Source organism: Lithobates pipiens, unplaced genomic scaffold (genome assembly GCF_037356315.1).
Source record: "Lithobates pipiens isolate NorthernLeopardFrog02 unplaced genomic scaffold, aLitPip1_a1.2 Scaffold_16, whole genome shotgun sequence".
Taxonomy (NCBI): Eukaryota; Metazoa; Chordata; class Amphibia; order Anura; family Ranidae; genus Lithobates; species Lithobates pipiens.
Window position 1 is genome coordinate 82,499,339 of NW_027507748.1, and position 18,728 is coordinate 82,518,066.

An 18,728-nucleotide genomic window follows, 5' to 3' on the forward strand; every position below is an offset into this window, starting at 1 on the left:
ACCCAGCCAAGATTTGAACCATTTCTAGGCAGGCTGAATGTACAAAGTTGATTGGTTGCCATGCACAGCTGCACTAGATTTTGCACTCTCCAGCTTTAGCAAATCAACCCCATGGTCTCATATCAGTAAGATTGACACTGCCTCAAAGGGCCAGGTAAAGACAAGCAAAGGGCCAGGTAAAGACAAGCAAAGGGCCAGGTAAAGACAAGCAAAGGGCCAGGTAAAGACAAGCAAAGGGCCAGGTAAAGACAAGCAAAGGGCCAGGTAAAGACAAGCAAAGGGCCAGGTAAAGACAAGCAAAGGGCCAGGTAAAGACAAGCAAAGGGCCAGGTAAAGACAAGCAAAGGGCCAGGTAAAGACAAGCAAAGGGCAGTGGTTTGGAGACCCCAGCACTAGAGAATCACATACTGATCTTCTCCAGGCAGAATATAATTCAATAAATAAACAGAATCACACATACTTGTGTCATCAGCTTGTCGGAGTACATGAGTTCTATCGTCCGGTGTATTCTACCAATACTGTCCTGTAGATCTGTAAAAAGAGCAGTGCGTTACACGTGATCTAGCAAAGCTCTGTAAGCTGGACAGCTAGTAATTTCTTAAGAAAATGTAAACTTGTCAGTTGTTTAACTATACAGTACACAAAAACAATTATGAAGCAGACTTTGACAGTACATGGAATTTTGCCCTCAATGTTCTATGATTTTTTAGGTACTAACAGACACCATATGTATTGCTTTTAGCTTTCTCTGTTTTTCTTGTTTAATCCTTTTATTCTGTATGTCAATTTTTTTTGCCTCTCAAGTGGGGTGTATATTAAGGATGATGCTGCAGCAATTACATATAATCCCCTGTTATTTCACTTATATCACCCCTAGTTTGCACTATGAAAGATCTATATTTTTTAAATGTATGAAGATGCCTTGCAAGCATTTATACTTCTATGTGACATTCTTTTAGATTATAATAAAAAAAAAAAAAAAAAAAAAAACACTTCATCTAAATGAACCTTTTTTGCCACAAGACAACATTCAGAAGCTCGTGAAGAGCATTTAGGTGTGCTTTTGAGATCAGCTACAACAGCGACATCCATTGGAAGTTTCTACAGAAAACACCTTTTTTAAAGGATATGAAAGCTGTTTGGGGTGTATGTGTACAATGACTTAGGCTGGTCTTAGCTCGAATCTCAGCCAGTTCAGCAGGAACCAGCCAAAATTTGAACCATTTGTGGGCAGGCTGAATGTACCAAGTTGATTGATCATTGTGGGTACAACCAGTCTGCTGGATTCCCTTGGGATTACTACTAGCGGCTGCTATAGCCACTAGCAATAATCACCGTCTTCTCCCAGCAGTGGCGGCTTTCCCCGCCAGTTGAGCTGTCTGTGTTGATGGGAGAATCGTGCAAATTTCTGTTCTGCAACCCGTGGTTGCAGGGAAGAAATTTGCACCGCCTACGGCCTGCCTTACAATTCCATAACCCTATATTTGATTTGGTATTTGTGTTGTAAAATCCCCTGTATGGTGCATCTTTGCCATGTGACAGGAGGATTTATTTAAATACACCCATGAGGTTTTTCATTAAACCAATATTAATATGTTTTTTATATTTCATGCCGCTGTTGTATTTTTTTTTTTTTTAAGTTAAACTAACCTTTATATTTCTTTGCCAGTGCGCTCCTATCTTAATTGTGGGAATGTGAAGTCCATTCATATCTTCTTCCAGAATAATGTGCTGTGGGCTACCCATAAAAATGGCAGCAATGGGGCAGGAACTTCCTCTGAAACTATGGCAACCCGTCTCCCAAGACTAAAACCCAGAAGCAAGATGGTGCTCATCACCGCCTTGCATCGTGTCATTTCCTGTTGGAAAATAATGGAATGCTACCAGGCGGCGATGACCACCGACTCCTGGGAATGACGACACATCTCCCAGGAGCCAGTGTGCTGGCGGAAATTGTGTACCTCACCGCAGGGAGATAAACCGGAAAGATTAGCCCTTGGAAACAAGGTAAATGGAGCGAAAAAAACAAAAACCTCCAATGCTTTTTTTTTTTTTTTAAATGCTGCAATGAAGCGTATGGTGATAACATAAAAATGTGGGTGGAACTCAGCTTTAAGGAGCCATAGCAGAATTTCCAGAGTAACTTATTAAAAAACTGGAGCTTTACTCGCGAAACCTCAGAATAGCAAAACATTATCTGCAACTCTGTGGTCAGCTATTCCAATCTTACATAAACAGTAGGCCTTATTCCCCAGAGTATCATACAAGTACTATCTGAGAAAGATATACTGCAATAGGAGAATAAGTGAATCTAACTAACTTCTATGAAGACAATGACAGTTGTAGACAATGTCTCTTATAAACCTGGCAGGTCAGAATTATTTTATTGAAACAAATTCCTGCATCTACATACCTCTAGTGTCAGTTTCCACCTCCGTCCTCCAGCGGTGTAAACACCCTTCTAATACTGTCAGCTCCTCGTCTGTAATATGGCGCGGTGCTGGGTGCATAGGTAGATCTGGAGGTATTCTGGACTGGGTGAACGGTTTGTGAATAACGGAGCGCTGGTTGGACTGAGGCTCACTGGATGAGGAAGGCCCTTGATGTTCCATTGTGCTAGAATTAAGAAAATATTGCTGTGTGACAGTCAACCATCTAGAGATGCACAATTTTGGATGCAATGCTAGACCTATAGTTCTGCCTTATCAGTCAATTCAGGCTGAGGGGGGCTTACAAGAAGCTTGATGTAATGTCTTTCTTTAGAACTACTAAACGAGAATTCAAGTTTATGTATGAAAAGGTCTTTACAAAACCATCAATACTTTAAAAAGATTTTAATACTGTACTACATGCATCACAGAAACATAGAAGAGTGAGGGCAAAACAAACCAAGTGGTCTATAAAGTTTGAATATAGGTTTAGGTTTGTCCCGATCATATTTAAATTTGCATTCAGTCTACTGACTAACTCTTGTAGTTAGTCTACTGTGACTCTGAAGTTTGTTCCAAGCACCAACTATCCTTTCACTAAAATGAGACTTTCTAAGGTTAGTTTGGGACTTTCCGCCTACTAGCTTTGAGTCATGTCCCTGATCTTTGCTTCACGAAAATATCGCCCTCCTAAACCTTATTCAGGCCCTTAAAAAAAAAATCCATGCATAAACCTTTTTCTGCCACTTGTTGCTTATAAGCTAAAATCGTTGAAATATTTTTTGCTATAAAATTACTTAAACCCCCAAACATTATATATATTTTTTAGCAGAGACCCTAGAGAATAAAATGGCGATCGTTGCAAAATGTTATGTCACACCGTATATGCGCACCGGCCTTTCAAATGAAATTTTATTTTTCAAGAAATACATGAAATACATGAATAAAAAAAATTTTAAAAAACAGAAAAGTTGGCCCAATTTTTTGTATAATATGAAAGATAAGCCGAGTAAATAAATACCCAAAATGTCATGCTTTAAAATTGCGCACACTCGTGAATGGTGACAAACTACCATACTTAAAAATCTCCATAGGTGACGCTTTATAAGAATTCTACAGGTTATCTGTTTAGAGCAGGCATGTCCAAAGTCCGGCCCGCGGGCCAATCGCGGCCCGCAGTCCGGTTTTGAACGGCCCGCCTGGTGTGCTGCCGGATCAGGGCTGTCAAATGAGCCGATCCCCGGCACTGTGTGAAGCTCCGTCGGCTTCAAAAGTGAAAGTAAAGTGCAGAGGAGTGTGCTGTGCTCTCTGCTTCCCCCTACAGTGCAGTACCCGGCTGAATGAGGAAATGGAATGGAAAGGTACTGTACTACAAGCTAGATTCGTTTTAAAAAGGCTTTATTTATGTGTATGTGTGTGTGTGTGTGTGCATGTGTGTCTGTATGTATGTATGTGTGTACATGTGTGTCTGTATGTGTGCATGTGTGTCTGTATGTATATGTGTGCATGTCTGTCTGTCTGTATGTGCATGTGTGTCTGTATGTGTGTGTGTGTGCGCATGTCTGTCTGTATGTGTGTGTGTGTGTGCATGTCTGTATGTATGTATGTGTGTGCATGTCTGTATGTATGTATGTGTGTGCATGTCTGTCTGTATGCATGTGTGTGCATGTGTGTATGTATGTATGTGTGTATGTGTGTGTGTGCATGTGTGTCTGTATGTATGTGTGTCTGTATGTATGTGTGTCTGTGCATGTGTGTGCATGTCTGTATGTATGTATGTGTGTGCATGTGTGTCTATATATGTGTGTGTGTGTGTGCATGTCTGTCTGTATGTATGTATGTATGTGTGTGTGCATGTCTGTCTGTATGTATGTATGTGTGTCTGTATGTGCATGTGTGTGTGTCTGTGCATGTATGATTGCATGTGTGTGTGTGTCCATGTATGTCTGTATGTATGCGTATGTGCATGTGTGTCTGTATGTATGTGCGTGTATGTCTGTCTGTATGTGTGTGCATGTATGTGTGTTTGTATGTGTGTGCAGCATGTGTGTCTGTATGTATCTGTGTGCATGTATGTGTGTGTGTGTGTATGTATGCATGTCTGTATGTGCGTGTATGTGCGTGTATGTCTGTATGTATGTATGTGTGTGTGCATGTGTCTGTATGTATGTAAGTATATGCATGTGTCTGTATGTGTATGCATGTGTCTGTATGTGTGTATGTCTGTGTGTATGTGTATGCATGTGTGTTACTTTTAATCCAGACCCCCCCCCCCCCATTCTTGTACCATCAGAACTGCTTTTGTGGTGCTTGTGTGTGTGATAGCAGCCAGGATTGCTGCTCCTCTGAAAAGCAATCCATATACAGATCGCTTTTCAGAGGCATTTGAAAGGTGGTAAAGAGGCATTATGTTGCCTCCTCACCACCTGTTTTAAGCCCATAAATGTAGCATCACTATACCGCAACTGTGCAGTCTACACAGTTGCGGGGTAGTTGCAGTGCAGGCCCATTCACCCTGAGCATACCTCCAGCTGCAGCCACAGCATGTGTACACCCCCAGCTGCTCCCTCTGCAGCTAAAGGGGGAGAAGTTGGGGGTGGTAAAAACAGCTTAACCATGTAGTTTTACTGCCCCTCCAATAAGCCCTTGGTTCACATCTGCATGGCTGCATGCTGTGTGTAGGGCAGCCCATGCATTTCAATGGGCTTCCATACCCACAAAAATGCAGGGAAAGAAGTCCCAGAGCTTTTTTTTTTTTTTTTTATTGCGCTGCACCAAAAGCACCCCATGTTTCCAATGTGTGGGGTACCATTAAGACTTAATGGTACCCCCAAAGAACAGAGCATTCGTCTGTGTTTCAGGCAAACGAGCGCGACAAAGGCACGAGAATTTTTGTTGGGCCAGGTATGAGTGCTCGAATGACCGAATTTTAATGGTTCAAAGAATGTCAGGCAAAATGGTCGGCCCTCACACATGTTCACTTCATCGAATCTGGCCCTCTTTGAAAAAAGTTTGGACACCCCTGGTTTAGAGTTACAGAGGGGGTCTTGCACTAAAATTATTGCTCTAGCTCTCTGCTGTAAACAGTAGTAAACTACTGTTTGCGAGCGCGACTTATGTATGCGTTTACTTCTGTGCGTGAGCACGGAGGGATGAGGCCCCTCTAAAAAACACTGTCCCTTTAGATTTTTTTTTTTGATCCCTTTTATTGCTGAACTTAGACCCCGATTGGCTTCCATGTACAGCTGCACCAGATTTTGCACTCTAGTTTTAGTAAATCAACCCTATTATAAATGAGGTCCAACTAAAGACCTAGATGGGGAATCAGGACCTCATTCCTCCTACTTGTGATGCCTCTAATGATAAACTCTGGAATTCAATTTGTATTCAGCCTCTACCAGGCCACAATTTTTCTCATTTTGCAACCAACAGAAATAAACATCCCTCCATGAGTTATTACTATAATATATAAACCAAGTTGTGAATACATTAACTGACCATTTCAAACTTACAAATAAGAAAGGGAAAACAAATTTAAATTTAAGCCTTTCTGGCAGTGGCACTTAGAGACCATCCGGATGCCCACGGTTTGGTCTCAGGCATAGTGGAGGAAAAGGGTAGGGCTTTATGCCGATGACATGGCATTATATCTCTTAGACTCTGGTCCCTCCCTCCAAACAGCCTTACAGGTTATTGAGAACTTTGGTAGGTTCTCTGGGCTCAAAATGAACTGGGACAAGTCCAAACTCCTTCCCATTGATATATTCCCTCAAACGAGAGAATAGGCTAGCTTACCTCTAGTAAGAGTGAGCACTCTTAAACATCCAGGTATACAGATCTCCAGGTCAATGCCAGACTTCATCCCTCAAAATGTGGAACCTCTAATCCCACCCATTAAATCTAAGACACAAACTTGGGCAAGATTACCAATGGGTGTGATTGGTCGGATAGGCCTAGTCAAAATGATACTCTTGCCAAAAATCCTATATGTACTATGGCATTCTCCAATATATATTGCCTTTAAATATTTTAAAATTATGGACACCACTCCTACAATCTTTTATATGGGGATCAAATAGGCACAAACTCTCATGGAAGACAGTACAATGTCCGACGACATTGGGGGGCCTTGCTGTCCCAGATGTTGGGGCATACTATTTGGCCGCACAACTATCACATTTATAAGTCAGATAGACATGGGTATTTGGCACTAGTATCAGAATCAATGATCTCACAGTTCCCACACCCCTTTTGTGACATACCATGAGGACTGAGGGGCTCAATGACATCTCCTCTTCGCTCCGGACTCTCACTTCAGCAAAAGGGGATTTGGGACCTGGAGACCTCCAGGTTGGATTACCCGGTGTTTCATGACAACACCCCTCTCTGGTATAACAAACTCCTCCCGAAGCTGCTCCAGGTACCCGACCCCTCAATCTGGATATCCCAGGGAATAAATCTATTGTCCCACTTACTCCATAATGGAGAAATCAAAACTTTTGACCAGCTAAAAATAGAATTTAACCTTCCAAATCATATGCTATTCCATTTCTTTCAGGTGTGCCATGCCCTTCACACCCAATTCACAGCCGCGCATACCGATATAGCCTGCCTAGACATACTCACTGTAATCCTTCGCAAAGAACTGCGCCAGCTCATATCCCTCTTCTACAATATGCTCACCTCACCGTCTACAACAAAATTAGCCTACTCTGTTAAACAGAAATGGGCGGATGGGACATAGAAGTAGAAGATGAGGATTGGGGTGAAATACTAGAGAGCCCCAAACTGGTATCTCCTAAACTGACAGGCTTACACAAATCTACATTACCTACAGAGCATACTTAACCCCACAACGATTGCCAAAATGTTGTCCATCCCGCAGTGACAGATGCCCTAGATGTCTAATTACAGTTGGTACCTTTGATCACATAATTTGGCAGTGCTCCCGGGTCCAGGGTTACTGGTCTCAAGTAGTCCAGTTCTTACACTATCAAATGGGCTCACCAGTATCCCTGGACCCCAAAACAATGCCTATTGGGCCTGTTCCCAGAAGATGAAATGGATAAATTCACACGTCATTTCCTACATTAAACACTGTTCATAGCGAGTAAAATTGTGGCCCGTAACTGGATTCAGGCAGCAGCCCCTACATCATTAGCCTGGACTGCCCAGGTTAATAATACGCTATCGTATAAAAAAGTGATTTATATGAATAGAGGGTGCCTGGCCAAATATAATAAAATTTGGGACAGAACTCCTCTACAACTTGTACCTCATAATTCTACCAAACATTTTTTACGCCTGTGCAACTCATCCCCTGAACCGTGTACTGTTAGTATGCAAATGTATAACAGATCTAGTCTTTAGTGAATGTGGAACACCGACACCAACCATACTGGTTGAACTCAGGTTTTTTTTTTATTTTATTGTTTGAATTTAAAGTTTATTGAGCAGAATGATTACATTTGTTACATGTAAAACAGTGTACAAATTCCTTGTATAATTCTTTCTTCTACCAAATGGGGAAAAAACCTCAATAAACGTTTTGTTTCTAATAAAAAATAAAAAAAAATAAAAATAAAAAAAAGTAAGCCTTTCTAGAAACATTGTGTACCGACCTTACCTTTGCATCGGTTGTGTGACCAAGGGACCACTAGGTGGAGCACTTGTATCAATATCCTCCACAGGGGAAGTGCAGACAGGTTTGCTGGATGCAAACTCCAGGGCATATTGCAATACATCAGCCAGAGGAAACCGTTTGGGGCCAGAGCCATAACTTAAATACCTGCCCATTTGAAACAAAAACAGGAAAAAAAAAAAAATAATCAAATCAGTAGTTTCCCTATGTAAAAAAAAAAAAAAAAAAAAAAAAAAAAATTAAATAAAAAAGTACTGCTCTGTTCTAAGCCCCAAAACACACACCTGGGTGAGCAAAAAATGAAATACAAAAACAGTGCTAGGAACATTATGATACAAACTTCTGTCCACACCATTCATTCACCCGGACCTGTCTTAGGCACTTGTCAAGAGCGCCAACTATACCCACCCCTTTCTACCCGCCTCGCCCATTCATAGTAGCTGTACTATCGCTTCCAACAATCAAAAGCACTATGAATAGAGGATCAATGAAAGGTCCGCCTTCTCCATTCATAGAGCCTTTTTATTGAGAGAAGCTCTAGTACAGCTTTTATAAATGGAGAAGGGGGAGGAAAGCCTATAACAGGTCGTGTGGCTCAAATCTGCCCCGCAGCACTGGAAGATTACCACTGCAGGGGTATGTGAGCGGGGTGGGGGGGAGGGATGGCACAGGAGTGAACATTTAAATGAAGAAAGCCGCCACCAGCACATGAGAATTCGCATTCAATGTAAGTACTATCCCCAGTGCGGATTAAAGCAAATTAACTAAAGTTAGGCTTAAAGTGAATGTTTGGTCTATTCAATGCTTTTTCATATATACTGTATGTGTAAGAGAAAAATACACCATATTATCTATGTGATTAAAACAGAACATATTGTACCTTTCTAGCCGCTGCTGTAAAACTGTTAGATGCTCTTTGAGCCTTTTGATCTCATCTCGTTTGATCCGGGTAATTTCCCTGTTTTTGTGTATATACCTAAAAATACAGAAAGTAAATACGATGCTCTTACAATGGATTTCTCCTACTGTAGAAATGGTGAATGGCAGAGACCAAGCAGAAATGGAGCAATACAGCTGGATACTGGCTGTCATTTAGGTTGCCTGGCTCATGGATTTATACAGTAATGAAAAGCCCATTGGCCTAAAACACTGAAGCTCTGGTCCTTAAGACAATACAGGTTCTCCTTATTACTAGATTTAGCTGTATTATTGGTAATCTGTTAAAGAGGAAAAAAAAAAAAAAAAAAAAAAAAAACACTGATCTCATCCCGAGTATAAATCCCAATGGCCAAAAACCATACCTCATAAACCATGGCTTTGGTTTTGGTAAGGTTTTTTTTACATATACAGTGACCATATTGAATTGATTAGGCATAAAAAAAAAAAAAAAAAAAAGAGAAGACAAATCTAACATCTTTAACTTTGTTAAAAGCCACAATATCCTCCATGTAATAGAACACCTCCATAAGGCCCAGTAAGAAGCAAATTAGATCATCAAAAAGTTCATTTATTCCAGTAATTCAATTCAAAAAGTGAAACTCATTTTATATAGATGTGTTACACAGAGTGATAGATTTTATGTCTGATGATTATGGCTTACAGCCAATTAAAACCCAACATTCAGCATCTAAGAAAAATTACATAAGACCAATTAAAAAAAATAAAAAAAAAATATGTTTTCTCAATACAGAAATGTTACCTTACTGAAAAGTATGTCCATGTATAGTATTGATGGGGCTCCTTTTGCATGAATTACCGCATCAATGCAGTATGACATGGAGGCGATGATCACAGTCTCTGGCACTGCTGAGGTGTTACAGAAGGCCAGGTTGTTTTGATGGGTCTGGTGTCTCTAATCTTCCTCTTGACAATACCCCACAGATTCTCTATGGGGTTTAGGTCAGACGAGCTTGCTGGCCAATTAAGCACAGTGATACCGTGATCATTAAACCAGATATTGGTACTTTTGGTAGTGTGGGCAGGTGCCAAGTCCTTTTGGAAAATTAAACCAGCATCTCCATTAAGCTGGTCAGCAGAGGGAAGCATGAAGTGCTCTACAATTTACTGGTAGAGGGCTGCGCTAACTTTGGACTTGATAAAACAGAGTCCACCGAAACCAGCAGATGACATGGCTCCCCAAATCATCACTGACTCCGTTGCATGAGGTCCAGTGTGAAGTTTCCAGTTAGTAATGATTTGGAGAGGGCCATGTCATCTGTTGGTTTTGGTGCACTGTGTTTTATCAAGTCCAAAGTCAGCGTAGCCCTCTACCACAGTGCACCAAAACCAGCAGATGACATGGCTCTCTCCAAATCATCACTGTCGAAACTTCACACAGGACCTCATGCAACTGAGTCAGTGATGATTTGGGGAACCATGTCATCTGCTGGTGTTGGTCCACTGCATTTTATAAAGTCCAAAGTCAGCGCAGCCCTCTACCAGGAAATTCTAGGAGACTTCATGCTTCCCTCTGCTGACCAGCTTTATGGATATGCCGATTTCATTTCCCAGCAGAACTTTCATGCAAAAGGACCCCCGAGCAAGTATTGAGTGCATACTATACTTTACACGGACACGTAAGCCAACATTTCTGTCTTATGTAATAATCTAGTTTTCTGAGATACAGAATTTGGGTTTTCACTAGCTGTAAGCCATAATCATCAAAATTAAAAGAAAGAAATGCTTGAAATATATCTCTCTGTGTGTAATGCATCTATATAAAATATACGAGTCACTTTTTGAACTGAAATAAATTAACTTTTTGATGATATTCTGATTTTATGTAGTTCCATTCTGTACTTCCCACACTATACTGTATATCCACAAAGTTTCATCACTATTCAGACCCTGTAGCTACTCAGCTATCTGTGTCCGCTGATCATTAGACCAAACTGGCAAGGCCCTCCATGTTCTCACCCATCATTTAAGCCAGGGGTCTCCAAACTATGGCCCTCCAGTAGTTTAGGAACTACAATTCCCATCATGCCTAGTCATGTCTGTGAATGTCAAAGTTTTACAATGCCTCATGGGATGTGTAGTTCTGCAACAGCTGGAAGGTCGTAGTTTTTCAGATCCCAGATTTAAGCCATTTGATCACATCTCCATGCAGACTTGAAACCGCTTATATTGGCTGCCCTGTACAACTTAAACTATAACTAAAGGCAAAACTGGAGAGGTGTTATAACGCTTGACAATTATGATTGCTGTGCGTCCCCGTTGCGGAGATTCACCCTCTCCATTTGTCCTGTTTATCATTATCATTGAAAGTAAAAGAAAATCCACAAATTCTGGGTTGTCTCCAGAAAAGTAACAGAGGGGAAATCTTTCAATGGAAAGTTTGTACTTCTTCCCACTCCTTTTCAGATATGTAAACTAAATTATTTTTTACAGTTTTTTGGTCTTCTCATGTAACTAGTTGTTTTGAGATTGTCTACTAAATGATTACTTCTTTTATTTCTTAAGATTTTTTTTTCACGTTTGAAAAACAAAAAACAAAAAAAGAATGGGAATACTAGTTCTGGACACTTAGGGATCCCCAAAAAATCCCCTTATTTGCATGGATTTTCTCTCACTTCCTGTTTGGCTATGGGACAGGAAGTGTAGGGTAATCTCTGCAATGGGACACAGATGGGGAAGAAAAATAAATAAATAAATCTGACAGGGATTATAAACTTGCCCTCTATCCAAAATGAAAATAAAAAAGTTTTGCCTATAGTTCTACCTTAATAGGGCAGAATTAGGTCTCATGCAAACGGCTGCCTGGGGCTGTACAACATACATTTTGGGTGTACAGGAGTTGTGTACAAGTGCCGATAAAAGTCAATGGGTACATGTAGGTATATGCTCATACTTGCACAAACATGTGCGCCCCAGGATTCAGACAGCCTGCGTCCACGGTCCTACATTCATACACATTTGCATGTTTTTACACTAGTACCAGTGCATTCCACATTCAGTCATTGATATCTATGGGCAGCTGTACACACAATCTGTGGCTCCTAGACAGGAAAATATGCGCACATTTTACATTGTACAGCCCTAGGCACCCATGTGCATGTGGCCTAAAACGAATTTCTTATATGCAGTAAGTTATGAGAAATTCTTTAAAGATAGATCGACTGCAGGTACATATACAGGCTACATTTCAAAATGATTTTTAGTTCCACTTTAAAACTCCCCCTCTCCAGTATAATCCTTACTTTTCTATATCCCTGAGGTCTCCCTTGTATCCCTTGCCTTGTAGCAATGCAATCACCCTTCTGTGCACCCATTGAACTTCCAAAGAATACTTGATAGGCACTTGGAGCTGTATTTACGAAAGCTAGAGGAGCCAAAACTAGTCACAATTCTGCAGAGAAACCAATCAGCTTACAGGTTTTATTACTAAAGCTTAAACAAACTGAGGTTAGAAGCCGATTGTTTTCTGCAGAATTGTACAAATTTTGCCCTCTCTAGCATTAGTAAATAAACCCCTTGTCTAAAACTCAGGTGCACAGCAAGGATAAGAAAACAAGACATTGCTGCCAGGGGATCTCTTGCCCACGGCACACAGGAATGGGCAGCAAAGTGTGTGTGTGGTCACAGTGCTCACAACCAAAACGAATGATGTGGGTACTCACCTATCCATGTACAGACATGGTGGAAACTCTAGCTTGTTGTGGATTTTCTCAGGCCTTCCCAAAGCTTGATTAAACTCAAACCTGGACAGCTCAAATGTCAGTACAGGTGGAAGTTCTGTGAACCAGTGCTGTCACAAATTAAACATAAAAATAATACATTTTACTTCAACCTATAATAAATAAAAATGTGTGCACATTACTTATACAAGAGAATCTGACTCCATCAGATCAATCTGCTCCATTCAGAATCATCTTTTGTAAGAACGAAAAATATCAGACGCTTATATATTCATAAAAAGGGAGAGAGAACATTTGGCTGGATTTAGACTTTGATTTTAGTTTAAATGTTTGTGAACCTCACCTTTCTTTTCCTCTTTTTGGGTCTGTTAAATATACCATTGAAAGCACTTTGTTATACAGCAAAACATTGGATTGCAAGCAGAACTTGTTCCATAAACATGCTTGTAATCTAAAGCACTCGTATATAAAAATGAATTTCAACATAAATAACGGAAACTGATGATTCGTTGTGCAACCATTTATTCATACGTCCTTCAGTTTATAGTCAATATAAAAAGATTATGGAAATGTTATAGGTTGTGTAACCATAAAATGTCCATCCATACATGGAAGCCTCCCCAAGAGGATTAGAAGCAAAAAACCAGTAGGAGCTACAGAGTATAAAAGAGAAGAGAGGCGCCTCTAAGTGTAGCCATATGGTTACATTTAAGGTATAACATTTGGCAACATAAAAATGGTTGATTATTAAAACAGGCACATTAAGTATGCAGGCATCTGGGGTAAAACTGTCCACATAGACAGGGAAGACTACCCTGCAAGTGTGACCAGGAAGACTACCCTGCAGTAGAGTGATCTGAAAGCAAGGCTTGAAGCGCAGCGTGGAAGGAATACCGTCGATGGCGGTGCAGAGGATGGTCTATGTGGGCAGCTTTACCCCGGATGCCTGCATAATTAGATGCGCCTGTTTAAATCATGAACCGTGTGACTTCCTAAATGTAACTTCATTAAATGTAACCGTATTGCTACACTTAGAGGCACCTCTTTTCTTTTATACTCCGTTGGGACATGATGGCACTTGTATATCAAGACATTGTTCAATTATCAAGTCAAAATTTCTAAAACAAATTTTCTGGTCTTTCAAAAACACTCAAATCAAGTTACTCAATCCAAGGTTCTATTGTAACCGTTTGATTAGTGCAAATAAGTCGCCAGATTAATAAATTTGCACCGTAAGAGCTATAATGCAGAATTACTATGTAGCACTGCAAACAAACGAACCAGACCCTACATACATAGCTTTGCATGGATAAAATTGCAAACTATACAGCAGAAACATTCCTAAAGCATTACCGCACTAGTAGCTTTATTTTCATGAAGCTGACATTGCTTAGCCGCTGCATCCCAATAGACATGAATACGACCGCCTGCATGTGGATGCACTGAACACCTGCACATCCCATGCAAGAAAAGAGGGCCTTTCACACGGGTGCATGGATAGGTATGCCATCTGAATGAGGCCAAAATTTACAGCATTTACAGTGCCTTTGAAAAATATTCATACCCCTTGAAATTGTATGTGATAGACCAACACAAAGTGGCACATAATTGTTAAGTGGAAGGAAAATGATAAAGGTTTTCATTTTTTTTTTTTTTTACAAATATTTGAAAAAGTGTGGCGTGCATTTGTATTCAGCCCTTTGTGTCAATACTTTGTAGAACCACCTTTCGCTGCAATTACAATTTTTGGGTCTCTACCAGCTTTACACATCTAGAGAGTGCAACAGCAAATTTCAAGTCTTGCCACAGATTCTCAATTGCACTTTGACTGGGCCATTCTAACACACGAGTATGCTTTGATCTAAACCATTCCATTGTAGCTCTGGCTGTATGTTTAGGGTCACTGTCCTGATGGAAGGTGAACCTCCACCCCAGTCTCAGGTCTTTTACAGACTCTTACAGGTTTTTTTCTAAGATTGCCTTGTATTTGGCTCCTTCCATCTTCCCATTTACTCTGACCAGTTGAAGAAAAGCATCCCCGCAACATGATGCTGCCACCACCATGTTTTACGGTGGGAATGGTGTGTTCAGGGTGATGCCCAGTGTTAGTTTCCCTCCACACACAGCGTTTTGCTTTTAGGACAAAAAGTTAAATTTTGGTGTCATCTGACCAAAGCATCTTCTTGTTTGCTGTGTCCTCACATGGCTTCTCGCAAACTGCAAATGGGTCTTCTCTTGGCTCTCTTTCAACAATGGCTTTCTTCTTGCCACTCTTCCATAAAGGCCAGATTTGTGAAGTGCACCACTAATAGTTGTCCCGTGGACAGATTCTCCCACCTGAGCTGCAGATCTCTGCAGCTTCTCCAGGGTTACCATGGGCCTCTTGGCTGCTTCTCAGATTTTTTCCATTTTCAGATGATGGATTGAACAGTTCTCTGTGAGATGTTCAAACCTTGGAAGATATTTTATAACCTAACCCTGCTTTAAACTTCTCAACAACTTTATCCCTGACTTGTCTGGTGTGTTTCTTTGCCTTTGTGATGCTGTTTGTTCACTTCTCTAACCTACCTCTGAGGGGTTTCACTGTGTTTTATACCGAGATTAACTTTTACACAGGTGGACCCTATTTACTAATTTGGTGACTTCTGAAGGCAATGGGTTCCACTATATTTTAGTTAGAGGCATCCGAGTAAAGATGGCTGAATACAAATCACACCACACTTTTTGGATATTTGTAAAACATTTTGAAAACCATTTATAATTTTCCTTCCACTTCACAATTATGTGCCACTTTGTGTTGGTCTACCACATAAAATCCCAATAAAATACATTTACGTTTTTGGTTGCAACATGACACAATGCGGAAAATTTCAAGGGGTATGAATACTCTTTCAAGGCCCTGTATCTTATCCACCTGCAATTGAATAAGACTCAGAACGCCCAAGCAACCCAAGCAATTTCAGCTATTCCTGCACCGATGGTACTTAAAGCGGAACTAAACCCTCCTATCATTTGCAGCCATGGAAGCTGCCTTTTTAGCCTCTGTTTGATCTTCAACTGCCATAATACTGCACATGATCATTTGAGATACCAGCCATTTGATAGTTTGACAGTTTGGCTGAGAACACCAACAAATGTGAATGTTACATTCCCGGCACGTGTCGGTAATGTAACTGTTTTTTTTAAACTGTTGAATCTATAGGTTTAGTTCTGCTATAACAGATCAGCTAGGAACATGTCAGAGGCACAATGAGAAGCGTTCATACACAAAAACTGTCCGATTGATTTTCTATAGCAGTGTTAGCTGCTAGTCATTAAAGCGGGATTCCACCAAAAAAATAAAAATATTAAAAGCCAGCAGCTATAAATACTACAGCTGCTGACTTTTAATAAATGGACACTCACCTGTCCCGGGTTCCAGCGATGCCGGCAGCCGAGGCCGATCGATGGCTCGGCTCTCGGCTGCTGTCGCCACCATTCTAGGTGAGGGAATCAGGAAGTGAAGCTAATCGGCTTCACTTCCCGGTTTCCTACTGCGCATGCGCGAGCCGCGCAATAGGAAATCTCTGTGCTGTCACTGGGACCCGTGTGTGTCCCAGCAGACAGCGCGGCAGGGCAGCAAATGGCGTAGACTCCCACGGGAGTCTATGCCCGGAAGTGGGTGAAAATACCCGTCTTTGACAGGCATCTCCACCTCCCTCCCCCCTGAAAGGTGTCAATTGTGACACCGGAGGGGGGGGGGGGGGGTGATCCGATCAGCGGAGGTTCCACTTTAAGGTGGAATCCCGCTTTAAGGAGAAACCGCAACATTCCATCAGCATAGGCAACAATCGACAGACTGCCCAAAGAAAGCAGTTAAAGGGGGACTAAAAGTCTGCTTTCCTTAAACTAGATTAAAATGCTGACACTCTCAACAAAGACAAAATGTGTCCAGTGCAATTTCCAAATTAAGCAAAAAAAAATAAAAAAAAATGGTTTAAAAGGCTGTTTACTGACCTCAGCATAATGCTGTCCATTGACCTCAGCATATTTGCTGTCCATACACAAGGCAAAGTCTAGGCCATTTCAACAACTTCATAATGGTTTTTCAATCCAAAAATATTGACTGGATCAAGGATAGCCATCATTAACACTTAGTATATTACCACATTTATCTTTATATGGTGGGGACAGTAGCAAGTCGCATGGATATAATTGAAGGTTTCTGCCATCAAAAAGCAGAATCTGGAATTGGTGTGTATGGGTAGCAGAAATATTAATATAAAGTGCTATACACAGTACCAGTGCGGGGCCATGGCATGACACTTTTTTTATTTTTTTTTGAGAGATAAGACACGGTTGTGCTGCCGTTTGATCCATGTTTGTAGTGATACAGCAGAATTCAAAGGGCCACATTCAGTTCCCGTCTGTATTCAGCCACCAGGCAGCACATAAATCTCACACACTACTCTCACACCAAGTTATAAGATTCCAGAGCATTTCTGGAATGCAAAATACTCCTCTAAGTCACATATGTATCAGGACTCTGCAGTTACTTATTGAAGCAAAACATAACATCGTTGGCATTAAGTGAATCTAAATCCAACTTTTTTTTCCTTCCCCATACAAGTCAATGGCAATACAAAAGCATCTAAAAAAAACAGGTTGATGCAGTTTAAAAAAGTCAAATGCACCAGTCAATGAGCTGTGAATTATCTCAGACGCATCTCAAAACAATGTTGAAAGCAAGCTGCCCATTTTTAGTCATAGAATAGGAAAGAAAGGGAATCCCCCAATGGAATACAGACACAAAAAAAAATAAAACTTGCCAAGGGTTTTAAACCTAAATGTCTCAAGTTAAAGTGGAACTTTAGTCAGAAAATTATGTCCTACTAGATCACTTCAGGCTGGTCCCTTTTGTAGGTACAGCCAACATGATAAATAAGTGCCTACACTTACAGTCCATGAATACACTCTCACCCTGCTCTGCACATGCTCAGTTACTCTCTTAGTCAACAAAATAGTGGCCTCCAGCAAGAAGAAAAAGGACCAATGCTGGGGGCAATTTAAAGCGCATACTAATTTTGGTACCAATTATTAATTGGAACTGTATATTCCTTAATAAAGATTTTTTTTTTTTATCAAGTTATGGTTAAAGTTCAATGTTGTTGTTTAGGAGGGTCGCATACAAACTGTCTGCAGTCCAAATATAGATAACTAGGTCCCCGGTATTTCTCACCTCTTGACCAGACTTGCTTGAGTTCTCTGAATGTAATGACTCAATCTCTCCCTCTATCATGGCAGCCTCTAGACATTCGTGCAAGTCTTTGAATCCATTCACCTGGAGAGGATACTGCCCAAACATCTCCGTGTTTTCAAATTTCTTTCCTTAGCGAGAGAGAACCAAACATTAACGAGGACAGGAAATGAGAGCGCACACACTTGCCATCAGGTCATCAAAATATCTTCTCATACTAACAACATTAATAAGGTGTCCCCTATGTTCAAGGAAATGTGTATTCCCAAACATTCTATTTATCTGCGTTTGAAAGAGTAACTTGCCCATTACAACCTGTAGCAGAATGCTAGAGACAACAGAGGGTTCATCATTCAGAATTGTGATAAATTAAAGAGATGGATAAATAAACTGCCAATGTACTTGGTGGTTTAAAAAAAAGCTTTTGCCTGTAAACATCTTTTGTAGCTGAGGACAAGGCTTTTCTATGTGACATCAGTTCCATAATATCTAAGGAATGCCAAGACAAGTACCCTTGTCACTGTTAATTCTCCATGAAGTGTTCCGGAAGCAGCCAGCCCTCATCCCCCAGGAAGAAAGAACTACAATGTAATACTGTTTCTTAATCAAGTGATTTCCATCCCTTTCAAAAATAAGGACAGGCACTAAAAATAGCCAACATCCCCACAGCTAAGAAATCCTTTGGGGTCCTCTGACCGCTCAAATGTCAAATAACGTCAGAGTGACTATTCAACGCATAAGAGCTGAGCATTACTACAAATATTTGTATCTCTATTGTAACAGAT

At 40.7% G+C, this 18,728-nt stretch overlaps 1 protein-coding gene across 3 annotated transcripts in view; it reads right to left on the reverse strand.

Annotated features, from left to right (window-relative positions):
- USP25 (ubiquitin specific peptidase 25) overlaps nucleotides 1-18,728 on the reverse strand; it is a 156,530-nt gene that overhangs the window by 42,661 nt on the left and 95,141 nt on the right. For all 3 annotated transcript variants that reach the window (XM_077480060.1, XM_077480062.1, XM_077480061.1), the window contains exons 10-15: nucleotides 17,926-18,074; nucleotides 12,690-12,817; nucleotides 8,951-9,046; nucleotides 8,056-8,217; nucleotides 2,414-2,616; nucleotides 461-531 (exon numbers count right to left, since the gene is read on the reverse strand). In XM_077480060.1, coding sequence (XP_077336186.1) covers nucleotides 461-531; nucleotides 2,414-2,616; nucleotides 8,056-8,217; nucleotides 8,951-9,046; nucleotides 12,690-12,817; nucleotides 17,926-18,074 — 809 coding nt within the window. The remainder of the gene's footprint in view (nucleotides 1-460; nucleotides 532-2,413; nucleotides 2,617-8,055; nucleotides 8,218-8,950; nucleotides 9,047-12,689; nucleotides 12,818-17,925; nucleotides 18,075-18,728) is intronic.